Raw genomic sequence first — 27,361 nt, forward strand, 5'->3', positions numbered from 1 at the left:
TAAGAATATAAATCATGGTAAACTAAGATTTTACAATCGGCAAACGTGGACTAAATGATTTAAAAATTAATATTGTAAAAATAAGCAACATTTTTTCATTAAGTTATGTTTCGTAAATTTCTTGTTTGAGTTTCCATTACTCAACTCTGGAAAAAAATGCTTCCATTGCATATTTTTTTTAACCTATACAGCAGCTAGATAATTGTTGTTTAACATTACTTTGATTAACTACTTCAGGATCCTTGGTACGCATATTTATGCCCCTGTATGATTCACTTGCAGATCAGGGGCATAGATATGCGCACTGTTTCCGTTTCGCCTCACCAGCAGAATCCCCTCTTTCTGTGATCGGGGTATAGGAATCAGCTGTTCCCAACCCTGATCACTGTGCCTGTGATGAGCTTGCAGCAACCAGACACAGGCTCTCAGTCAAAAAAACCCTGACACTTCTGTGTTTCTATTAATAGAACACAGTTAATTTAGCACCATCTTGTGTAAAAAGTAAAAATACACCCACATACACCATTATTATACTTTTTACATAGAAAAAATATGTTTTTTTAATTTAATTTTATTATTGTTTTTTTAACTCCATCCACCCTTGGCCTATAGTTACCAAAACAAAACCCTTATTAAAAAAAGACATTTAATGAAAGTACATAAATAGTTACCTATTGGGGGGACTTTTTTTAATATGGATGTCATGAGGGTATATTACTGTTCATTTTGCAAATAAAGTCTTGCAATAAGTGATATTGTATTAAAAATCACTAAACTGAAAAAATACACCTTTATTTCCAGATAAAATATTATCGTCATACATTGTACTAGGGACACAATTTAAACATTGTAATAACCCAGACAAAATAAAACGTCTGGGTTTTATGTATCAAAGCACATTTTATTTTAAAACTATAATGGCTGAAAACTGAAAAATATGTTTTTGTTTTTCTTATTATTCCCTTTACAATGCATATAAAATAAAATAATTCTTAGCAAAAGGTACCACCCAAAGAAAGCCTAGTTTGTGGTGAAAAAAAATTGTTTTTTTAGGACATCCGAGGTGAAAATAAACTGAGGAGAAAAACAATTGATTGTATCTGTCCTCCTTCTCTTAAAACTGACCTTTTTTTTTTTTTTTTTTTTTTTAGCTATCCCACAGTTTTATTTTATATTTAAATCTAGTTTTTTAGTTTTCACTGTTTCATTGTCTCTGCTCAATGACACCTTCATTGAAGCATGCCAGAGCTTAAATCTATGAATTATTGACCCTTTTTATCTCTTTCCTGCTCTCAGAAGCCATTTACTGACAGGAAAGTGTTTTATGGCTGCAACTACTTATCAGTGAGGGTTATGCTATAGTCTGACCCAGTTCAGCCCCGTCCCAAACCGGGCAGAAACTGTCACTTGCATACCTGATGTTTTACTCTTTCAGGCAGAGAAGCACAACAAATGAATAAAGCCTAGTTATTTGTGTGCATGGCACAGTACATACACCTGTCTATCTCATCATGTCACGTGTCACCTCGGTTGTCCTTTAAGGGAAAAAAACCTGTGATCCTGAAGTAGTTAAATCTAAAACAACTTAAAAAAGAAACACAAGCAAATCTGTTGATATCTATGGATATACAGCAGAGTCCCGGTTATCCAGAACTCAGCTAACCAGCTTTCTCAACCAACCAGCACAAATCACTGGCAGTACTCCCAGTGCTAAAGGACAATTTTATAGGCTGGGGGGAGTGGGTGGGGGTTGTGTTGGGGAGACACCCAATGTGTATGTATTCTGGAGAAGGTTATTACACTGAAGAAAAATAAAGGAGGTATCTTACCTCCGTTGATGCATCAAACAAGAATATGGAAAATGGGATCTTTAATATTCAAAAAATGGTTGACAATGTGTTTCACAGAACTTCACCCACTTCTTCAGGTCACTACACACCAAAAACACCTTTAATAGAACTGTGTGGAGTGCACACGCGCCACACAGTTCTATAAAAGGTGTTTAATCACCCCTCCCCCTCTTCCACCCCAGCTGCACTCACTCCCGAACTTCACTCCCTCTCCCGTTTCAACTTTTACCGCCACAGTTTACTTTAAATAAAATTTCCCCACACAATAGTCATCATGTTGGACTATGCTGTACAGTGTACATCCTGTGACATGTATGCATGCCTTGATCAGCGGATTGAGGGTGTTTACTGTTGCCCTGGGTGTGTGAGTGTTGCTCAGTTAGAGGCAGAAGTCGCAGAGCTAAATAAGCATCTCGCAACACTGAGACGCATACACAACATGGAGATGAGCTTGGATCTCACGATCCAGACACTGGATGGAATTGGTGAAGATGAGGTGGGTGGAGTAAAGCCGGAGCAAGAAGCAGAGGTAGCCGCTAGTTGGGTCACAGTTAGAAGGGGTAGGGGAAAAAGTGGCAGGGAGGCTAGTCCCGAGTTGTCCCTCACTAATAAGTATGCTTGTTTGCGTAATATTGGGGAGGATGATTCAGGAGTAGCAATGCTGCAGCAGGATGTGCTCCTTAGCAACCAAGGGGCAGACTGCTGTAACAAGAAAGGGAATAGGAGTGCAGCTAAGGCTAGACAGGTACTGGTGGTAGGGGATTCAATTATTAGGCGCACAGATAGGGTAATCTGTCGAAGAAACCGTGAATGCCGTACAGTCTGTTGCCTCCCGGGTGCTCGGGTTCGGCATGTAGCGGAAAGAATTGACAGATTATTGGGTGGGGCTGGGGAAGACCCAGCTGTCATGGTACACATTGGCACCAATGACAAAGTTAGTGGGAGATGGAAGGTCCTCAAAAATGATTTTCAGGTACTTGGAGATAAACTTAAAGCAAGGACCTCCAAGGTGGTGTTCTCTGAAATACTGCCAGTGCCACGCGCTACTAGTGTTGGGCGAACAGTGTTCGCCACTGTTCGGGTTCTGCAGAACATCACCCTGTTCGGGTGATGTTCGAGTTCGGCCGAACACCTGACGGTGCTCGGCCAAACCGTTCGGCCATATGGCCGAACTAAGAGCGCATGGCCGAACGTTCCCCGAACGTTCGGCTAGCGCTGTGATTGGCCGAACGGGTCACGTGGTTCGGACCCGAACGCGCTCTGATTGGCCGAACTGTCACGTGGTTCGGGTAAATAAATACCCGAACCACGTCATATCTCCGCCATTTGTCTGTGGGTTTAGCTTTGGGTAGGCAGGCAGGGTAGTTCGCGCTCCAGCCACGCTAGCCAGGGTCCCCCCCAGTCATTGTGTGTCACTGCTGGGAACAGTAGTACACCGCTCGTTCAGCCACACTATATAGCATTCTGTGTACTGTTCTGTGTCTGCTGGGAACAGTGGTACACCGCTCGTTCAGCCACACTATATAGCATTCTGTGTACTGTTCTGTGTCTGCTGGGAACAGTGGTACACCGCTCGTTCAGCCACACTATATAGCATTCTGTGTACTGTTCTGTGTCTGCTGGGAACAGTAGTACACCGCTCGTTCAGCCACACTATATAGCATTCTGTGTACTGTTCTGTGTCTGCTGGGAACAGTAGTACACCGCTCGTTCAGCCACACTATATAGCATTCTGTGTACTGTTCTGTGTCTGCTGGGAACAGTAGTACACCGCTCGTTCAGCCACACTATATAGCATTCTGTGTACTGTTCTGTGTCTGCTGGGAATAGTGGTACACCGCTCGTTCAGCCACACTATATAGCATTCTGTGTACTGTTCTGTGTCTGCTGGGAACAGTGGTACACCGCTCGTTCAGCCACACTATATAGCATTCTGTGTACTGTTCTGTGTCTGCTGGGAACAGTAGTACACCGCTCGTTCAGCCACACTATATAGCATTCTGTGTACTGTTCTGTGTCTGCTGGGAACAGTAGTACACCGCTCGTTCAGCCACACTATATAGCATTCTGTGTACTGTTCTGTGTCTGCTGGGAACAGTAGTACACCGCTCGTTCAGCCACACTATATAGCATTCTGTGTACTGTTCTGTGTCTGCTGGGAATAGTGGTACACCGCTCGTTCAGCCACACTATATAGCATTCTGTGTACTGTTCTGTGTCTGCTGGGAATAGTGGTACACCGCTCGTTCGCCACTGTATAGCATTGTGCTCTGTGTCGCTGCTGGGAATAGTGGTACACCGCTCACCCGTCACTGTATAGCATTGTGCTCTGTGTCGCTGCTGGGAATAGTGGTACACCGCTCACCCGTCACTGTATAGCATTGTGCTCTGTGTCGCTGCTGGGAATAGTGGTACTGTATAGCATTTCTGTACTGCCACTGTACTGCTGCCAGTCAGCGTGTACTGTAAGGATAAGTGAAATGAGGAAGAAATCCGGTGAAAGAGGGAGGGGCAAGGGAAGAGGTGTTTCCCCTGACGGTTCACGTACAGGCCACAGGGGAGCACCCAAGAAAACCCACTCAATACCGCCCATGTTGTCCAGGACAACAACCCTCACAAATCCAAAAGAACAGGACCAGATAATTACTTGGATGACCTCTCAAGCGTCCAGCAGTGGGTTAAGCAGCACCAGCACATCACGCACGAGGTCCGAGTCCTCAGCCAGTTACAAGGAGCCAGTGGGCACAAAGCTGACACAACCGGCAGCGACACCACGCACACAACTGCCAGATAACCAGTCCGATGAATTACCTCAGGACACAATGGGGTATTCGCAGGAGCTATTCCCAGCCCAACAAACTTCCACCTTTCAAAGGTCAATGGAGGAACAGCCAGAAATGTTGTGCCTGGATTCACAACCGTTAACTGTGGGAAATGCACCGCGCACTGAAATACAAGGCGAGTCCGAAGAGGACTCGGAAACCCAAATCCCAGAGCAATTTGGGCAGGAGGGGTTGCAATTGCAGGAGGTCGGCCGACAAGATCTGGAAGACGACGTTGGAGTGTGCTGCGCAGAGGTTGTTGTGGGGAGCTCTACTCCACGGCGGTGGCCCACAATGACATATGACGAGTTTGAGGAGATGGAAGAGGAGGGTATGGACAATGTGGACAGAGACCCAGATTTTGTTTGTGAACGAGAACATCGCCGTCGTAGCAGCAGCACAGATGAGTCTGTTGAAGAACACACTGCTGCACGAGTTCGCCTTGTGCCACAAGGTAGGCGGCGCGCAATTTCAGGCACCACAAGCGTGGAAGTTCAAGTGAGAGGCAAAAGAGGAGCAAACAGAAATCGCCAGCAAGGAGGCAGGTGCTCCAAAGTCTGGGCTTTCTTTGAAGACTGCACTGAGGATGTTACCATGGCGATTTGCAAGGTGTGCAAGACCCGCCTGAGCAGGGGGAAAAATATTAACAACCTCTCCACCACCAGCATGAGCCGTCACATGCTATCCAAACATCCCACTCTTTGGGCAAACGCGTCAGGACAGGGTACCAGAAACAACACTGCCTCCCTTGGGTTCACCAGACTCACCACCAGACCCGCCTCAGCAGCAGCAGTAGCCCAGCCATTGCGTGGTTCACAACATTCACAAACATCAGACGACGCTGACACTGTCACTTTCCGGAGTAGTGCTCTTGAGGTCTCCCAGTGTTCATCAAACACAACAACCAACAGCCCTTCCGTGTGCAGCGCTACGGTTCAGTTGTCTGTGTCGGAGATGTTTGAGCGCAAGAGGAAATTGCCAGCAAATGACCCCCGGGCCGTGGCAGTAACAGCCAGCATAGCCAAGCTTCTGGCCTGCGAAATGCTGCCATATCGATTGGTGGAGACAAACAGCTTCAAGGGCATGATGTCAGTGGCCATCCCACGTTACGTGGTTCCCAGCCGCTACCACTTTGCGCGCTCTGCAGTGCCTGAGTTGCATGAGCACGTGGTCAGCAAAATAACCCGAAGCTTGAAGAATGCCGTTGCCTGCAAGGTTCACCTCACCACTGACACCTGGACGAGTGCGTTCGGCCAGGGTCGATACATCTCCCTTACCGCGCACTGGGTGAACCTTGTGGAGCCTGGCAGCGATTCCTCACCTGCTACGGCACGGGTGTTGCCCACGCCACAAACAGCTGCACCGCCGTCCCTCCCACTGGATAACAGCAGCACCTACCTCTCTGACTCCTTCTCCTCCAACGCATCTCAAAGCTGTACCTCATCCGGAAACGCTAACCCAGCAGCAGTAGGATCGTGGAAGCAGTGCAGCACAGCTGTTGGCATGCGTCAGCAAGCGTTGCTGAAGCTAATCTGCCTTGGGGATAAGCAGCACACAGGGGAGGAAATTTGGAGGGGAATAAAGGAACAGACGGATTTGTGGCTGGCACCGCTGGACCTGAAACCGGGCATGGTTGTGTGTGATAATGGGAGTAATCTCATTCGCGCTTTAAGGTTGGCTAAGCTGACACACATCCCTTGCCTGGCGCACGTGATGAACCTAGTAGTTCAGCGGTTCCTGAGGACATACCCAGGCGTGCCCGATCTGCTGTTGAAGGTGCGTCGAGTGTCCAAACATTGTAGAAATTCCAGTACTGCTTCGGGGGCACTCGCCAAGATGCAGGAGCGCTTCAATCTCCCCCACCATCGCTTGCTGTGTGATGTCCCTACGCGCTGGAATTCTACGCTGCACATGCTAGCCCGCTTTTGCGAGCAGAAGAGTGCAGTGGTCCAGTACATGACGGCGCAGTACCGAGGCGCATCCGGCCAGCTGCCAAGCTTCTGTGGATCCGATTGGGCCAACATGTTGGACCTCTGCCAAGTCCTCCAAAATTTTGAGCAATCCACGTTGCTTGTGAGCAGTGACAACTCTTCAGTCAGCATTACCATACCACTGCTGTGTTTACTGAAGAGGTCGATGTTAAAAATCAAGGAAACAGCTGTCATGATGCAACTGGGGGAATCTGAAGGAGAAAACGATCAGCGTGATGGTACCAACATCAGGCCATCCGCCTCAGGGAACGCTGGCCCCAGCAGCTATGACGAAGAAGAGGAGGAGGAACAGCTGGAGTTGGAGCAGGAATTTCATGCCACCACTGACGAGGGCCAGAGCGGTGCACGTTGGACTTCCACAATTCAACGCGAATGGTCAGCAGAAGCAGACCAGGAGGAAGGTGACGACTATGATGCATCACAACAACTATCACAACGCTCACAAGAGGATGATGAGGATTCTGGTAGGACTCTGGCACACATGGCTCAATTCATGCTAGACTGCATTGAACGTGACCCACGCATTGTGCGCATTCTGGACAACACCAATTACTGGGTTTATACCCTTCTGGATCCACGGTACAAACACAATGTTCCAAAACTGCTTGAAGAAAGAGTCAGACAGGTCAAAATGGAAGAATACCAGCAGGCCCTTGTGGAGACTTTAGAGAGGAGATTGACATCCTCCCCCTCCTCTAGCCAGTTGTACGCAGACAGACTGACTTCCGCAAACCCAGGACGACCAGGAGGGCAGCAAACAACGCAAGCCGCAGCTAGTACCCAAAAGGGAATGGTATCGGCAGTGTCCTTGGAGTGGGAAAATTTTCTGACACCCATGCAGCCGCAGCCCACTGAACAGCAAGCGTGCAGATCCACCTCCAACACCGATCGCCTGGAGAAGATGGTCAAGGACTACATGTCAGATGGCGTAGCTGTGTCGAACCATCCATCTGCACCCTTCAACTATTGGGTATCGAAGCTAGACACCTGGCACGAACTGGCAATGTACGCAATAGAGGTGCTGGCTTGCCCGGCAGCCAGCGTTATGTCGGAACGCTGTTTCAGTGCTGCCGGAGGCATCGTCACAGATCGGCGTATCCGCCTCTCTACAGAAAATGCAGACCGTCTGACTCAAATTAAAATGAATCAATCCTGGATTGGAAATGACTACGCAACACTCCAGGACCCCAACCAAGTAACATGACCAATGAACATCTGGGATGGTGTTGCGTTTCCGGGCCCTGTTTATTGAACCTCTCATCTGTATTACATTTATGACTGCATGGCGGCAAAAAGCATTGCTGCTATATCCGCACGCTTTTTGTCCACATGCAAGGCCTGGGTTGTTGTGTCTCACAAAGCGTGGCCTTCTCCTCCTGCGCCTGCTCCTGTTCCATCACGTCTGCTGCTGCTGGGTTAGCGTTGCCGCGTGGTCCCTGTTTATTGAACCACTTATCTTTATTACATTTATGACTGCATGGCGGTACAAAGCATGCTATCCGCACGCTTCTTGCCCTCATGCAAGGCCTGGGTTGTTGTGTCTCACAAAGCGTGGCCTTCTCCTCCTGCGCCTGCTCCTGTTCCATCACGTCTGCTGCTGCTGGGTTAGCGTTGCCGCGTGGTCCCTGTTTATTGAACCACTTATCTTTATTACATTTATGACTGCATGGCGGTACAAAGCCTGCTATCCGCACGCTTCTTGCCCTCATGCAAGGCCGGGGTTGTTGTGTCTCACAAAGCGTGGCCTTCTTCTCCTCCTGCGCCACCCTCCTCCTGTTCCATCACGTGTGCTGCTGCTGGGTTAGCGTTACCGGTCCCTTTTCCTGGAACCTCTTATATGTATTACATTTATGACTGCATGCCGACAAAAAACATGTTACCTGTGCAAAGAAAACAGACATTTCCCGCATTTAAAAGACAGTTTTCCCTTTGAAACTTTAAAATCGATTTTCTCAAAAACTATAAGCTCTTTTTGCTAATTTTTTTTTCCTCTTGTACCCACTCCCAAGGTGCACATACCCTGTAAATTTGGGGTATGTAGCATGCAAGGAGGCTTTACAAACCACAAAAGTTCGGGTCCCCATTGACTTCCATTATGTTCGGAGTTCGGGTCGAACACCCGAACATCGCGGCCATGTTCGGCCTGTTCGGCCCGAACCCGAACATCTAGATGTTCGCCCAACACTACGCGCTACATCTGAGAGACAGAGGGAGCTTAGGGAGTTAAATAAGTGGATGAGAAATTGGTGTAGGAAGGAAGGGTTTGGGTTCCTGGAGAAGTGGGCAGACTTTGCAGTCGGCTACAGGTTCTACAGCAGGGATGGGCTGCACCTTAATGGGGAGGGTGCAGCTGCATTGGGGGAGAAGATGGCTAAACGGTTGGAGGAGATTTTAAACTAGGATCTGGGGGGAGGCGGGAGGATAAAGTCTCAATATGTAGACAAGATAAGGTAAAAAGACAGTGGGAGCCTAACATTATGGGGGGTGGAGAGGGGGGTGGGGAAAGTGTAAAGATTAAGGAGGTTGGTAAAACTTCAAGTAGCCCATTTCGTGTAAACAAATTTGGTAAATGTGTTGGTAAAAATATAAAGTGCATGGTAACCAATGCTCGGAGCCTTGCAAATAAAATAGACGAACTAGAGTTCATTATGAATGACAAAGGCTATGACATTGTGGGAATAACCGAGACATGGATGGATGAAAGCCATGACTGGATAGCTAATTTAAAAGGATACAATGTGTTTAGGAGGGATAGAACAGGGAAAAAAGGTGGAGGGGTTTGTCTCTTTGTTAAGAATTCTTTTACAGCTGTCCTCAACGATGAGATGGAGGAAGATTGTGAAGATGTGGAGTCCGTTTGGGTAAATATTCATGGTGGAAATAAAAGTTGCCAATTGCTTATTGGGGTATGCTACAGATCACCTCTTATTAATGAAGCTGCAGAACTGCGATTACTACAGCAGATTGAAAAAGCTGCAAGTAAAAATGAGGTCATAATTATGGGCGACTTCAACTTTCCAGACATTGACTGGGGTATTGAGGCTACCCATTCTGGTAAAAGCAGCAGATTTCTGGCAGCGCTACAGGACAATTACTTGACTCAAATGGTAACGGAACCAACTAGGGGGAATGCGTTACTGGATCTGATCATTTCTAATAGACCAGATAATGTATCAAATGTGCAGGTTCAAGAACATTTGGGAAATAGTGATCACAACATGATAACGTTTGATCTGGTGACTTATAGGCCACGGGGCAGCGGGACCACTAAAACTATGAATTTTAGAAAAGCAAAGTTCAATCAAATTAGGCAGGCACTAAGTTTAGTGAACTGGGATAATGTACTACAAGGGAAGGACACTGAAGGGAAATGGCAAGCTTTTAAACGTATTCTCAATCAATATTGTAGTATGTATATCCCATATGGAAACAAAATGTCTAGGAATAAAAAAAGGCCTCTATGGATGAATAGAAAGGTTAGGGATAAAATGAAGAGGAAAAAGAATGCCTATAAGGTCCTAAAACAGGAGGGGACTGAGGCTGCACTAAGCAATTATAAGGAGTGCAATAAAAATTGTAAAAAAGAAATTAGGCTGGCAAAGATCGAAGCTGAAAATCAAATCGCTAGGGATATCAAATCTAACCCAAAAAAGTTTTACAAGTACATCAACTCTAAAAAAAGAAAGGTTGACTGTATAGGAATCCTAAAGGATGAGGGTGGATGACCAAGGTAAGGCAGAGTTATTAAATGCTTTCTTTGCTTCTGTCTTCACAAAGGAAACAGCACTGTTGCAAATTACAGAGGCAGAAGAGTCTCAATCTTCTAACTGTAATATTAAATACTTAACGCAGGAAGAAGTAAAGGCAAGACTAAATAAATTAAAAATAGACAAGGCACCTGGCCCGGATGGCATGCATCCTCGGGTCCTAAGAGAATTAAGTTCAGTTATAGCTAAGCCCCTTTATCTTATCTTTTGTGACTCTCTTGCAACTAGCAGAGTCCCAGTGGATTGGCGTACAGCCCACGTTTTCCCATTATTTAAGAAGGGCAAAAAATCTGATCCAGGAAATTATAGACCTGTAAGCTTAACATCAGTTGTATGCAAACTATTTGAGGGGTTACTAAGAGATACTATACATGACTTCATAGTAGAAAATAATCTTATTTCTCAGCATCAACATGGGTTTACTAAAGACAGGTCCTGTTTGACTAACATGCTCAGCTTTTATGAGGTAGTGAATGCTAATATGGATATTGGGAATGCTGTAGATGTGATATACTTGGACTTTGCAAAGGCCTTCGACACTGCTTCCCACAGAAGTCTGGTGCAAAAGTTGAGGATGCAAGGACTGGGGAAGAGTTTGTGTGCATGGATAGGGAACTGGCTAATGGACAGAAAACAAAGAGTTGTGGTCAATGGATCATACTCAAAATGGGAGACTGTTAACAGTGGGGTCCCACAGGGGTCTGTACTGGGTCCAGTGCTTTTCAATTTATTTATTAACCTACCCAGCGTTCAATTTCCCCAGGATTTCTGTGCAAACAGTGATAAAATTTATTTTTAAAACTTTTTTTTCCCTGTAACTTGCCAAAATGTGTCAAGCAAGGGTCTAGTATACAGTGCAGGAGAGTATTGATGTGTATGCATGTTTATACTGTTCACAGCATGTTTTTTTGAACGGACATTTCTGTCCATACCGCTAGGGAGGTTAATGACCTAGTAGATGCAGTAGTGAGCAATGTTGCTATTTTTGCAGATGATACAAAATTGTGCAGAATCATCAACTCTCAGGAAGATAGTGTCATATTGCAACAGGATCTGGATAGGATGGCTATATGGGCACATACATGGCAGATGAAATTCAATGTTGACAAATGTAAAGTCATGCATTTTGGTCGTGCCAATGGTCTAGCACCATACAAAATAAATGGGATACAGTTGGGAACATCAAACTTGGAGAAGGACTTAGGAGTACTCATCGACAACAAGTTAAATAATCATACTCAATGCCAAGCCGCTGCAGCTAAAGCGAACAAAATTTTGGGATGCATTAAAAGGGAAATAAAAACTCGAGATGCTAGCATAATATTGCCCCTGTTTAACTCTCTAGTAAGGCCACATCTGGAATATGGAATTCAGTTCTGGGCACCACATTACAAAAAAGATATTGCAGTTTTAGAGCAGGTACAGAGACGAGCTACAAAATTGATACGTGGGATGGAAGGTCTCGCTTACCAAGAAAGGTTAGATAAACTGGGTTTATTTAGTCTAGAGAAAAGACGCCTTAGAGGAGATCTAATTAACATGTATAAATACATCAGAGGGCAATATAATAGCTTGGCGGATGAGCTTTTTGTCCCTAGGCCTTCTCAAAGGACTAGAGGACATGATCTGCGCATGGAGGAAAAACGTTTTAGCCATTTATTTAGGAAAGGGTTCTTTACAGTAAGAGTGATTAAGATGTGGAATGCATTGCCACAGGAAGTCATTATGGCAAACTCTATACCTGCATTTAAAGGGGGCTTAGATGCTTTCCTTGCATTGAAAGACATCCATGGCTACAATTACTAGGTTATGCCTAATGATGTTGATCCAGGGATTTTATCTGATTGCCATCTGGAGTCAGGAAGGAATTTTTCCCTTTTGGGGCTAATTGGACCATGCCTTGTGGGGGTTTTTTCGCCTTCCTCTGGATCAACAGGGGTATGTGGGGGACGGGCTGGAGATGTACTTTGTACTGGTTGAACTCGATGGACGTATGTCTTTTTTCAACCAAAATAACTATGTAACTATGTAACTATGTAACTTGACCACTGAGGAGTTCTTCCCCTTGAGGACCAGAGCAATTTTCACTTGTCATCGCTCCTCCCTTTCTTTCGCCAATAACTTAATACTTACTTATCCCAATGAAATGATCTCTATCTTTTTTGTTTCGCCACCAATAAGGCTTTCTTTGGGTGGTACATTTTGCTAAGAAATATTTTATTCTAAATGCATTTTAATGGGAATAATAAGAAATGAGAAAAAAAATGAAAAAAAAAATCATTATTTCTCAGTTTTCGGCCATTATAGTTTTAAAATAGAACGTTCTACTTTGGATATAGGTATAGGTTAGAGTACATTTATTATAGAAGAGGTATACTTACCTCTCCTGAAGAACTGAAGAAACCAGGTAACTGGAATATACTGTATTTTTATTATTAGCACTAAAAAGACAACGCGTTTTGCATGTTCATCAGGTCTGTAGAATAACAGTGCCTATATAATGCAGTTTTAAAACTCACATTATAAAAAGTCCCAAATATCACATACATATACAGCCGTATAAAAGTATACATCCATGCATCCATTCTTTCTTCTTTTTTTTTTTGTAAATATCCAGCTTAATGTACTAAAACACACCACATAATAAATGTTTTTCTCTACCCCATATGGTATTATGCATCCTATATTCAGATTTTTCCCCCAACTGAGGTCAAATCCGTGTTAATTTAATTGTATTTTATATATACTCAAATTAGATTATCATTTGCACTAGATGAGATAAGCATGAGAATAACAGATATATAACCTAATTCAAGGCAAAACATACTTCGGTACATCCCCGTCAACTCAGAGTGCTCAGTAACAAACAGCACCCTTTAAAATTATAATAACATATTTCAGCAATACAACATTTGGCATTTCAGAATTCAAAACAAAAATGATATGTTTCAACAATAACTATACAATCCCTTCTACAACGGAACATTCAGAGTGTTTTAACCACAGTATAACTCTCTAATCCCAATATTACAATTATGGCATATACCTTTAACATTTCCCAGCAGCCTCTATCAATATGCTGGCTAAAATATACTGTAAATGGATATAAATGAGCAGGACCCCATCTTAAAAAAGATTTCGTACACTCAGTGACCATGTTATTACAATCTGCATACTCAATAAAAATAATCCTATATAATCCCCTGTTCCTGCGTCCTCCTGTGTCCCTGTGTGTTTGAGTCAGGTGCCTGGCATGCATGTGCGTGGCGGGGGTGGACTTCGGGCAGCAGTTGTGGGGGGTCGCGGACGTGTGTGTGCTGCGGGAGGGGTTGCGGCCACGCGTGCGAGGTCGCAATCTAACACATGGCCAGTTGCCTAGAGCCCATTGTAAATGGCAGACTTTTTTTTACTAGTTGATAAACAATTTCTTTGCAAATAATGCTCAATATATCTGCAATAATGCTTGATATATCTACTGTGGACAAATAAATATATATAAATAATTCTGTTTGTGCCTTGGATAAAGGATAACCACAGATAAATACAATAATAACATAATAAAGCGCGTGCTGTGCCACGTTCATTAATATACATTATTGTACAACAGGAGATATTGTCATCGCTTCCAAATACAGGCTGCACCCGAGTTGATCAGCTGCATAGTGCATAATTTGCATTCATAACAGATGTAGCAAAGGAGGCGGTCAACTCGGATGCAACCTGTATTTGGGGCCAACTCAGGTACAGCCTGTATTTGGAAGCCCTGCCAATATCTCCTGTTGTACAAAAATGTAAGTCTACATATGGCTAGTTGCAATCATGTGTATCAGTTTGTATTCAATGGGCCATATGCAATTCATTTTTTCTCCTGAGTTTTCTCCTAGGTGATATTTTTTAATTTGTCAATAAAATGCCTTTTATGCCACCAGAAAGCAAGAAAATACTGAAAATAATTTTGATAGTACTTTTTCATTTACTTTTGGTAGTTTTTTAGTTGAAAAATGCTGGAAAGTTATTTTAAATAGAAGATGAAAAATTATCTCCTAGGAGAAAACTCAGGTGAAAATGTGAATTGCATGTGGCCCAATGTATTTAGATTAGGATTTAGTGCATAATTTTGCATCTGGTTTGTATTCAAGGTGTGCATTTGAAGAGAACCAGAGATGAAGCACCCTCTTGTATTTTACCTCTTTTATTTTATAAATCAGTGGGAACATGACAGTAAACACCTAATCTGCTCTTTGTTTCATTGTTCTCTGTTTAATCTGACAGGGGATACTGATAAGTATCCCCGACTGAGCACTCAGTCTAGTTTTGCTACGGAAAGATTATTGCTGAGTCTGTCTTCTCTGGTGTCTTTTCAAGCCCAAGCCTGCCCCCTTGTGGCTCTGCTATAATGACTCAGCTATAATTATTCCCTGCAAAGCCAGACTGAATGCTCAGTCCGGGATTCTTATCACAGCTGATAACAGACACTTTTAGCAGTGAGGATGAAACAGAGAGCATGGTAAGTGCTCTCTCTAATGTTCTTACTGATATATATGGTAAAATACACACGGGTGCTTCGTCTCTGGTTCCCTTTAAGTCCCTGGGGGATGTTGCACGCTGCCGATCTTTTCCCTGTTTTTTTTTTTTTAGAAAATGTGTAGACCATTTATGGCTAGCAGCCTCAGGTTCATACAATGTTTCAACTGTTAGCTAGTGGTTAAATTTAGCTAGTGGTTAGGTCTTTTCCCTGAGGGCGCGTCATCGCTGTGGAAGAGTCTAGTTGTGTAATCTGCCCATGTTTTAGGCTCTGCACATCTATGCAGCTGGTCAACTCAGGCGCAGCCTGTATTTGGAAGCATTGCCAATATCTCTTGTTGTACAAAAATGTAAGTCTAGTTGTGGCTAGCTGCATCCATGTGTATCAGCTTGCATTCAATTTATTTACTTTAGGGTTTAGTGCATAGTCTCGCATCTGATTTGTATGTAATGTGTGTATTTGAGTGTGTATGTTTCGTTTCAATTGCAGCCTGATTAGGAGTGCTGCAAAACTTTTCCCAATAGACATTAATGATTAATTATTTTTCAGTGTTTTTTAGTGTTGGTTTAGTATTCTGTCCCTCCCCATGTTTATTGTTGTAAATTGTGTTCCACACACTCATTTACTCCTTCAGGTTGAAGTGTCCGTAATCAAAATATACAGTGCATTTCTCCAGATTGCAGTTTATTTAGTCTGTTGTAGTTAGGATTGTCCGCTATACATTCAATAGCTTTGATTGTCATTTTCTGAAGGTCGTTATTATGAAATTCTCTTAAAGGGACTCCGAGCAGTGCAGAAACTATGGAAAGATGCATATCATTTTAAAGCTCTCTTTTTCCTCTTTCCAATGATATATAAACCGCCGCCCTACGCCTTTTAGTTTTCGCTATTTTCGCAATTGAAATTGCAGCGGCCACGATTTCAATCGCAAAAATAGAGAAAACTAAAAGGCGTAGGGTGACGATTTAGGTGTCGCCAGAAAGAGGAGAAAGAGAGCTTTAAAATGATATCCATCTTTCCATAGTTACATTGTATTACACAGGGCGACTTTTTCCTAAAGTCAGCAGCTCCATTCTGCTGATTCTGGTATTGGAGTGGAAAGCTTTGGCTTTATCCTCAGTGCCATTACAGCATTGGCATCACTTTTTACTTACACTTGAAGGATCTTTTTGGTTGGGTATCCCCATTTTCCATTTTCCTTTTCAGCTATAATCAGTGCTCTCGATCTGCTGGGTGCTACTACCATCTTTTTCGCCTTACAAGACGCACCCCCCAAAAATGCCCCTTTTCTATGCGTTTTCGCGTTGTGATCACGTAAATACGTATGCGAACGCATAAACGCATATGCAGATTTTTTGCAATTGATCCAAAAATCACAGGGACTCCCCCCCCCCCCCCCCCCCCCCACACTTTTGTAGGTAAAAAAGAGCATCTTATAAGGCGAAGAATACGATGACGTTAATTAATTAACAGTTTTAGCACGTCCAAAGGTGCAACTAGGTATTTTTTCTATGATAGTTTATAAAAACGGTCTTTTTCTAAATATGCCAATGCTTATTCAAAATGGTTCTGATTTGTTTGTGATCGGTGGAGACTCGAGTTATAAAATTTGGGGATTTCGCAAGCTCCTCGTCCATTTTATCCTCTACTATTTTAATTACTGCATCTTGGGTAAGGTTTCTACCTTTCAATTTTGCCTTTTATTAGCTTGCCCGGGAAATTCCGCTGTTTAACTTGTTGTCTAATACTTGGATATTGTAGTTTTCTCTTTCAGTTCAGTTCCATCTTATTCTCCAGAATTGGCCAAATGGGATGTTGGTTCGGCACGGCTTGTAATGGCAGTTGTCAGAATGAATATAAGAGTTAGCATCTACTTTTTTTCTTTAATTGTTTTTATTGTTCCAGTTTCTTGTGATAATGTGAGATCTAGGTATTCTGGTTGTTATTCTGTTTATATGTACATCTCAGTCCATATGTATTACTGTTTCAAAAACGATCCGTCATCTCTTCTCCATATAAAAATTAAATCATCATTAAAATATCTATGAAAACCATTTGATTTTGAAAGGGGGTTTTCCCTCAACTATTTCTTCAAGAAAGTCCATTGGAGGGTTTCCATAACTTGGTGCAAAATTAGAGCCCATCGCGGTACCGCTTACTTCCTTATATATTGTTTCATTAAAGCTAAATTTTAACTATGCACACATATGGCGGACTTGCCAGCCTATTAAAACATTTTGGAAGGTTAGTGAGACTCTAATAAAAAGGCACACATTCAGACATTTGCTTAAATGAGATATCTGTAATTGTCGGCCCCTCAGCCTCTACAGACTATGACTTTTTTTAGATGGGATATTTGTTGCCTCATTAGTAACAAAACAAAACAAATAATAGATAGCTGGGGTCTGATAAGAAACCTGATCTCGAAGAATGGAAAAATAACTTGACTGCACCAATGGAACTTGAAAGCACAACAACACCCACTTCTAGAACACAAGATTGATGGTAGGGGACAGAATTAAACCACTCTAGTTAACCAGTATATTGGAGTTAAAACATCAAAATAACAATATTTGGCTTTTCTCCCTTTTTCTCTCCTCTACTCACTGCACATACAACTCCTAGCACTGGGAGGCTTTCATATTTCCTTTCTCCTTCTCCCCTTCTTTCTGTTCTTTATTTTGCTGTTCTCTTTTCTTCCTTCTTTTATGTATAGGTCTTTTCCTTATAAGATAATATTAATATATTTTTGCAAACTATGATGTTATGAAACCTATCTATCATGGTTCCATAATGGTGTGATATCAAAGCTGAGTGTAAAAATAAATAAATAAATAAAAAAGGCTAAAAATGTTATGCTCTAAAATAAAGCGAATAGCTTGTATTAAAAACTCCTTTTGCTTCCTTGGTAGCTGACCATCTTGCATCCATTTCCTCATGGGGGATTCTTGGGGGTTTCTTTGTTTTCAAAAGCATTTCCTGAATGGACGTTGCTAAGTCTAACTGTCAAAATAGCATGCAAACATGTAAGGAGGCTGGCTGGTATCTTACTATTTTGGCAGTTAAATTGCCATTCATGATAGGCTTTTGAAAACAAAGAAAACCCCCCATGAGGAGATGGACTAGTTTAAAACCTGTCAGATCAGTCAGATTTCAACTGCTTACTCTTTTCACTGGAGTGGTCCGTTAATAGATGTGTAGTATAACTTTACTTTCAACCATTGCTGGTTTCAGAGGTGTTTTACAGTTGTTGACCTGGCCTGCTGACTTTCCAGACCCTTCTCTATGCTTTCAGGGCTGCCTGCCCCCTTCCATGCATTATAATGTGTCATTAATAGTTAGCAGCTTGGGTGGCTTCCCCACAGCTGCTTACTTGTCATGAGCTTTCAGCAGCTGTAGAGAATCTGCTTGAGATTGCGTGGGCTTATCCTGGTGTGTTACTATACATAATTTACAGGTGGGTGTGCCACGTGACATACACCTATGCAGGCTCCACGTGAAGACTGAGGAGAGGGTGCTGGACATGTAGAGCAGTGCTGTAAATGAGGCACTGTTCTAAACACACCACACTACTGTGGGGGATACCTTATCTTTATGGGTCACGATTTATAGAAAGCTACACAGAAGAAAGTTGTCTATTTGTGGCCCTTTACAAGGAGTAAAGCTCATTCTGCAAAGAGCATTATACAAGGGATGTGGTTTCAGGGTTGTCAACCTAATTTTACATTTTTCACGGACAAAAAGCCCAAAAAATCTGCACACCTAAATTTTGGATGGACAGGGGCGGAGTCAGCAGCACACTTTTAAGGAGTTGTGAGTAGGGTTACACTTTGGGCATGGTCATCTTTTTTTTACATTTTTATAAAACCAAAATAATGACTTTTATACCGACCTGGCATTATCCATTAGGAGCCCCTTTTTAACCGTATATATATAAAAAAATCTGAAAAGCAAAATAATGACAAAAAAGCGGGCTTCATAGATTGGATGTTGCATGCACATTGCATGTTCTACTATGGTAACCTACAGACAATAGGATTAAATGCAGAACAATTACCTGAGATCCTAGGGGAGTAAAGTAGTAGTGAACATAAAAAGTGCAAGGTGCTGTGCTTGTCTGCAAAAGATAGTGTGTGCTAGAGTGAACAAGTGAATACAGAGCAAATAAAGTGCTAAAGTGCTTGTGCTGAGGAGGAAGTGAGGAGACATAGGTTTGTGGGGAAAGTTAAGCTGAATATCCACCACAAGACCGCGGAAGATGGATCGGGGATACACGGCAACAAACAACATTCCTCGGACCATCTTCCACAATCGTGGAACAAAAGACAAATGCAACTTTGAACAAACGTAGTATGTAGCGTGGGGATCATTGGCGAAAGGAACAACCGTCCGCGATGGGATCCATTATGACAATCATAAAAAACAAATGATTATCACGCGTAATCCGCTATCATTAAACATTGTTTAACAAACTTTTATTAAACGATGTGACGTGATATCGTGCAAATGGCTGTTTGTCGTTAACGATTCGATGTGAAAATCTTCTGGTAGATATGAGCCTTTAGAGACTGGAATGCTGTGAGACAAACTATGCATATGCACAGAACTGTGGGCCCCAATGCAAGTTTTACAATGGGGCCCCCTAGCACTCTATACATAACAGTTGATGCGGTGCACCAAAAGCTGCCAATGGCAACTACAGTGTCAGAGGTGCAGGAAGGGGATGGGGAGCAGTTTAATGATTACCACTATTCAATGTATCTATATAAGTGATTATTATGAGCACAGGACCAATAGAAAGCTAATACTGCAGTTGAGGGAAAGCCCTTCAGGGCCCCTCAGGCCTAAGGGCCCCGATGCGGTCGCTACCTCTGCAACCTCTATTGCTACGCCCCTGCATATGCATACCTATGGTCTGGGTATTTAAAATATGATGCTCATTGTGGTTGTAGATGGAGGGATGAGGGTGAGGACTGCGATGGGGGAAGATAGGATCTGATATAGGCAGCTCAATGCAGGAGACACAGACTCTGCATTTTAAAGCCTGTCACTCACTGCTTGTCTGCTCTGCTTCAAGTGAAAATGTGCAGTTCTCTGGGGGTTAATCACCTCTCCGTCTCCTGCTGTTTTTGTCCCCCCAGCTGGATGTGGTGGCAGGCAACTCGGTTCCCTTTTCTGTGTCTGGACAGTGCATGTGAGGTGGTTACCTGCCGGCTGGGAATAGGAGAGAAGAGTGAGGAGGATGAATGACCTGCAGGCTGCTTCTCCTGCCATGAATTCTGTGTGCATTATGGACATAGCGCTAATAGAACTTGGATGGAACAGGGTGTGGTCTCCATTGGCTACCCCTCTCTTTTCATTGATGGGAGATAGGCACCAGCACAGAAAAAAAACTGTTACTGATTGGTGGAAAGGAGGGAGAGATGGAGACCTGATTTTTTTCTGTTGGCTCATCAGCCAGGTGACCAGGCCGCTTGTGCCGTGGAGTGCACAGGAGCACTAAGGATCGCAGGTTTTTGGACAGATTCCTGGCTCAAAGGACTGACAGTATGGACAGTGACTTTTTGCTCTCATTTAGACGGACTGCCCGTCTAAATACGGACAGTTGGCAACCCTCTTGCACACTGCAAGCGATTCAGATTCAGATTCCGCTTTTTAATCAGTTTTTACTTCAGATTCAGATTTGCAGTTTGCTCCCTGCACACTGCAAATCGGAATCTGAATCAGATGTAAAAACAGATTAAAAAGCGGAATCTGAATCGGAATCGCGTGCAGTGTGCAAGAGGCCTAGTGTTATAAGCAAAGGGTACTATACAGGGGGTCTTAATTTCTTCACAGAGGTTAATGCCAATGTTTTGCTTTGTCTGTATGTATATCAATAAAGCTTATTTTGGATTTGGATTTGGCACTGAACACGAGATACTTCTTTCTGTACATCACAGTTTGTGTAACACAGCAATGGTCACACAGTCTCTTGTAACATGGTGTTTTGTTTTAGTCAGAATTTGGACATGGCAAAGATTCAGCCTAAATGATTTAGGGCAGGGCAGGGCATGAGCATGTCAGAGTGTTTCTATTTTTGTTTTAGAATACTTGGAGGGTCATGTCATGATTTTACATTTCCAAAGTGGTTTTCATTTAAAGAGGGACTTTAACGAATCATAGCAGAACATTATAAATGGTTGAGGATACTTCTTTTTCCACCTTAATTATCCTAAGTTCAGTGTCTGAAACACTTGGTATACTGTATCTATATATTGCTGTACATTGATATGTAACTCCGCCCACCCAGTGATGCTTTCCTAGGCTATGATGTTATGCAGCCTTCTCCCCCAGAGAACTCTGGTAGATCATCTTATGTTCCTTCTCACTTATAAGATGGGGGAAAAAGACTCCACGATTATTCACCTTGCTATTTGATTTGACTCCGCTATTCAATTTATGTTCAAGTGCCTGCAGGGTAAGTTCTAGTTACATTGGGTCCCCTGGGCAAGATTAGCTTTGGGTCCCCCCCCTGAGAGACCCCTCTACACTCCTTCCCGACAGATCTAAGTTACCACGCCCTTCCCAAAGGGCACTAGGGGCCTCTTTTGTTGCTGCCACCCCCCCAAGCTACTGAGTTGGCTGCCGTCCTACTCATCTCATGCCCCCTCCCCCAATTTTATTGTGGTGCCCTGGGGAGTTTTCAGCAGTGTAGAGATTTATCTGTCCCAGCTGGTGCACTTCTCTGTTAGTCCATGACTCTGTTCCTTTTCATGCGGCCAGCGAGGGTGAAGACAGGAACGTACGGAGTCACAAGGAGCTCAGCAGTCAGGACAGGTGAGTCGCTACACTGCAGAAAACGTTGCAGGGGCCACAGGTACTACCTGTTGGGGGAGACCTGAGGGGGGGGGGGGGCAGCAGTTGGCTTGGCCCTGGGGCACTTGCCCAGATTGCCCCAATGGTAGCACCGATCCTGAGTGCCTATCGATTACAGGGCGAGAGGAACAGAAATAAAGGGCTCCATCTGCTCGAGGACACTACAGCAACTGCTGTTGCTGTTTTCACAACCATAGCCTTATGTGTACTGATCATCTGAGGGTCTTGTTATGTTATTCACAATGGCATTCTATGTCCACAACCACAACACACACAGAATGCATGGTGTCACAGAGAGGTTTTTTATTGCTGTTACAGGCCCCAAACACTTGTGGAGAACTAATTTGCCTGCCAGACAGTGCAGCCAAAGCGGGACAACAGACGCAGGTAAATTTGCCATTCCCGTAGCACGTGTGTTTTCTTCTGGCTGTTATGTTTTGCCTCTAGTTCTCTTTCAAAGGACTTTTCTACTATAGATGTATCCAATTCCGTTTGAAATCTCTTAATCAGTAAAGCTTCTCTCCAGGAGTAAAAAGTTCTTTCTTCCCTGCTTGCTTCAGCCACCAAATAGTACAGAAATATAATTAACGCTGAAAAATTCCTTAATTTGGACAACCAAGCAAATAAGAAGCTGAGCTGTGCTGCTGCAGTAGCACATTGCCTTCTGGGAGGAGGTGTGTCCAAACTGCTGCTCACTAGCCCTCCCCCTTTAGAATGTAAGGCAGTATAGCATGGCCAGATGTGGGTGGAGGGGCTGTGACTGCAGGCTCCTGGTGAGTGTTGGGAGGTAGCCTAGCTGTCAGTCGAAATATGACCGGTAGCAGCAGTCATGCGATTGCCCTATTTATTATCCCATTTTTTAAATGGATGACTGGGGAGACAGGCAAAAGACGGCGCAGGAAATTTGGGTGCACCAGGGGCCACCATAGGCCATAATGTGAATTACGGCTTTAGCGGTGGTGAATCATTAATTTGGGTGCCATAAACAACGTAATTTGGCTGCAACCAGTAGCTGGCATCCGAATTCGAGTCCATGGGGGCCTGGAAGGGGGATAGTAATTAACGCTGTCAGGACTTTTTAGGTTGTGTAAGTATATCATTTGGGAAGGCTCCTTTCAATAGAAAGGGCAAAAACACTCAAAGGGCGATCCACTTCACCCACTTTCTACACTAGTATGGATAAAAGGACAACAATTTCTTTGAAATAGCACTGCAAACTTTCGCAGTACAAAACTTGAAAAATAGTGCTTTCAGCCTGAAACTATAACTGCTCATTACAGCAAGGCAGATTACACATTTTGTCAGTCTCACAAAGGATATTGATGTGTCCTATTGCTGCTCATGAAGATTGAATTCTTGGATGAGAGTTTTATGAAAGCTAGTGATGCTCGAATACCCCTGATCATGGATTCGACCAAATTTGTCAGTGGCAGAATCAAAATCTGGTGTTGTAAGCATGTAAGGGGGCTTTGCCATTGACCTTTAAAGTCTGCTGGTTTAAAGGGACTCCGAGCACCTCTCATGGACATGCCTTTAAGCCAGACGACTTCCAACAAAGTCGTGCTATGACCCCTCTGGAGGAGCTTCTTGCAATGGCCATGCGTGTCACTTCCTCTTCCATCTTCATTCAGTGATGCACTTCTCTAACTGAGAAGACAGGGGTGAATGGCGATTCAGGCAGGCATCAAATGAAAGAGGAGAGCACAAGCTACAGAAAGATATGTATCTTGAAGTACTTTGCAGTGCTGGTCGGCATGCCCATGAGAGGTGCTCGGAGTCCCTTTAATCACGGATATTTTAGTTCCGAATACTAGTAACGACGGCCAAATCCGTGATTGAATTCTGTGATCGATTCTCGATCACGGAATCAGATCACGCCAGCGGATAGTAAAAAAAAATCGTTGTGAATCACGGCTATTCTGTGATCACGAAGTCATGAAGAGCATCACTGATGAAAGCACTATCTTTGTGTTTTTGTCCCAACAAAGTTGAATCAGGTTTTGTACTGCAAAAGTTTGCCGTGGTATTTCAAAAAATTGTTGTCTTTTTAACCATACAAAGGACTTTTGCAGGCAGGAGCAGGGTGAACTGTTTTTATGGCTGTACCCTGTGCCCACATTTTCCAGCACCCTAATTACATGTACACATGACATGTATGCTTATATACTATATGGGCGCTGTGCTTTGGCAGGCATGGGTGGTAAAACCTTTTTTTGTTTTCTGGAGAAGGGCTTTAAAGATGAGTGAGTTTGTGTACTCTTTTTCTGTCAACTGCCCGAATCAACTCATTACCCCCTTCCCCAAAATGTCCACAGTCCCCTCCACCAACCAATCAATCACATTCAGCTACCATGGGGCTTAGTGCTTATAGCAGGTGTTGTAATGTATTCAGGGCCAGATTTAGGCCAAGGCACCAAAGCAGCAGGCTAAACTGCTGCAGCATTTGCAGGCTTGCAAATTCTGTAATGCAGGGAGATCAGGTGAGCACCTGATCTCCCTGCTGCCAGCTACCTGTGCAGCGGCCACCTTGCTCTCTGTGCACGTTGGCGTTGTGACGGGCAGCTACGGACTTGGGCAGCATTGGGTACAGAGGGGAAGAGGAAGCTTCTGCACTGGAGACGAGTGGAGAAGTGACTGACACTGATGGCTGATGCGGTGTGGTGGCGAGCTGTACTGAAAGAGCGGAAGTAGGAAAGGGAGGGATTAAGGGAGTCATCAGGCTACCTATATGGGAGGTGAAGGGGCCATCTGGCTACCTATACTAGAGAGAAGGGGGGGAAGGGTTCATCCAGCTACTTATACTGGAGGGAAGGGGGAGGGGTCTTCATGCTACCTATACTGAAGGGGTGCGGCTGGTGACATTGGCCTTGGGCGGTAAAGAGTACAAATCCGGCCCTGAATGTATTTTCATTTGCTGTCGCTTTCTCTAGGCTTTGCTGGCTAAGGGAGTCTAGACAGTAGAACACAATACAATTAAATTGGGGGAGCTGGCTCTCATCTACAGCTTAGCGCCACCCAGTGGTGGTACAGAGCAGTGATGCAGTGTGTGTGAAACACTCCACCCAACTGAATTCAGCTAAATTCAGCTGTGTGGTAGGCTGGGAGCAAGTACCAGAGGCTTGTATTGTGTGTGGGTGGGGGGGATTTTATTATGTTTAATAATAGTGAAGTGTAATTGAGTGTGCCAAAATAATTTGGGAGCAACATCTGGGATGCTGAGGTCTCCCTTAGAGTTAATGGATTTCCCATGTCACATGACCTTTCCTTAACCCTCCTACTTAGCCATCTCTGCCCTCACCCCCTGACTTGGAACCTACTGCTATACCCCCTCCCCCCGTTTTCTTATTTAACAATAACCTTCACCTTTTGGTTACTGACTTCCCCTTCTCATTATGGCCTTTATTCAATTCTCTGTTTCTCCTGACTTTTCTCACAGGTGATATTTTAACACCTTATCAATAAAATGCCCTTTAAGCCACCAGCAAGCAGGAACATACTCAGAATAATGTTGACAGAACTTTTTTTACCTACTTTTTCAAGTGCTGAAAAGTACTTTAAACAGAGGATAAAAAAAAAGTCTCCTAGGAGAAAGCATGATTAAATAAGGGCCCTTGAGGTTGATTCATTAAAGGGAACCAGAGGCCCCAGGAAAAAGATTCTATACATACCTGGGGCTTCCTCCAGCCCCATACGCATGGATCGCTCCCACGCCGCCGTCCTTTGCTGCCTGGATCCGCCGGTACCGGGTCCCGTAATGGCCACCGGTCGGCCAGTCGGCCGGCAGACGCGGCCAATTGTCCTCATCACACGGGGCTCCCTCCATATACGTACGCGTGAGCCTGCTAACTGCGCCGCCGCATGCGTACGGGTATGGAGGGAGCCCCTGTGATGCGGACAATCAGCCGCGTCCGCCGGAAGTGACGGGACCCGGTACCGCCGATCCAGGAAGCGGAGGATGGTGGCGTGGGAGCGATCCAGGCTTATGGGGCTGGAAGAAGCCCCAGGTATGTATAAAAGCTTTTTCTTTTTTTTAGTTTCGTTCCTCTCTGGTTCCCTTTAAGCTGCGCTGCTAAAGCAGGACAGCTTAAATTGAGCAACATGAGTTGAACTCTCAGCACGCGCTACATGCGGTATTGCTGTGTAGCATGCGCTGGTAACTTACACACGGTCCTTTGAAATGCTCCGTTAATCCCGCCCTGAGCCCGGTCGGGTCCTGTAGCATTCTAGGACGTGATCCCTGCACTTGATTTGCCCAATAGGCTGCCTGCCCGATTCAATCACCTCAATAATGGAGTCACTGGACCTCATCTATATTGATAGGCAGTGACCTATGTCAGTCACAGTAGAAAATTCACTACCTTCAGAAATATGCAGCAGGGGTGGTAGGAGATATATTTTTTTAGGTTGAGTAGGGTGTTAATAACTGATATATACACATGTATATGGATACATGTGACATGATGCAATAAACGTGTATGTAAGTGCAAATCATATTACCGTAATAGCCAGGCTGTTTTACTTGTTTTATTTTGCTGCCTGAAAGAGTTAATTTTTAGGCATGGAAATGACAGCTTCTGTCTTGCCGGTACCTTGTCAGGAATATAGTAAACATCGCTAATAAGCAGATTATAGCTTTAAAAGTTTTCCTGGTAGAATACAACTTCTGAGAGCAGAGGGAGATAGAAAAAGATCAATAGCTCATGTATTTAAGGACACTTAATTGGCTGCCACAGAGCAGAAAAAAACAAAACCTTTAGGCTGCATTCACAGCGACGTTAAAGTTGCAACATGTCTGTGTTAAAGGGTAACGCACTGCAAGCAGTGAGTTACCACAAGCAACATTTTTAAGTGTGACCTTAACGTCGCACTGTGAACGGCCCATAGGATTAGCATTGCAGTGCAGTAAGCTGCGTTATAAGACTTTGTAACGCGCGACCATAACGTCGCACTGTGAACGGCCCATAGGATTAGCATTGCAGTGCAGTAAGCTGCGTTATAAGACTTTATAACGCACGACCATAACGTCCCACTGTGACTGTGACCTTAATCTACTTTATAAATGTTTAGATATAAAATAAATCCATTGGATATCTAAAAAAACCTCAGGTTCATTTTAAGCACTGACAGTGTGCAAATATTCATAGACATACCATTCATTGCAGGGATGCGTTTGCAACCTTGCCATGCACACTGCCCAGTCCAATGACAGTTCATACAGGTGTTCTTTAACTACTGCAGTACATTCCCGTGCTAACAGAGGACACCAGAGCAGCTGATATTCCCTTGCAAAGGAACTCGAGCGATTTGTGCAAACTGAGCCCCTCGCTGGAGCACTCAGAGCTGTCATTTGAGTAGCTGCCCTTTTCAGCCTTCATTGCTCCACTAACACCTCGAGTTAAAAACAAATAATGGACTGCTCATCAATATTGTAGAAGATAACTGTGCAGGCCGAGCTGGCAGAGCATCCAGATCTTCCAGACAATGGTGCGAGTCCTTCTTCTTCCTTCTCAGAGGAGAAAGGCTTGTGATGGGTTTATTGTTCCCAAGA

The 27,361-nt window shown here is 44.0% G+C and overlaps 1 protein-coding gene across 2 annotated transcripts in view; it reads left to right on the top strand.

The window, feature by feature from the left end:
* Positions 1-27,361, top strand: part of KCNH5 (potassium voltage-gated channel subfamily H member 5) — a 484,848-nt gene that overhangs the window by 29,924 nt on the left and 427,563 nt on the right. The window contains exon 2 of one of the 2 annotated variants that reach the window (XM_068254273.1): positions 22,132-22,200. The exons of the other annotated variant lie outside the window; for it this stretch is intronic. Coding sequence (XP_068110374.1) covers positions 22,132-22,200 — 69 coding nt within the window. The remainder of the gene's footprint in view (positions 1-22,131; positions 22,201-27,361) is intronic. 2 annotated transcript variants of the gene reach the window in all.

The sequence above is a fragment of the Hyperolius riggenbachi genome, chromosome 9 (genome assembly GCF_040937935.1).
Source record: "Hyperolius riggenbachi isolate aHypRig1 chromosome 9, aHypRig1.pri, whole genome shotgun sequence".
NCBI classification, from domain to species: Eukaryota; Metazoa; Chordata; class Amphibia; order Anura; family Hyperoliidae; genus Hyperolius; species Hyperolius riggenbachi.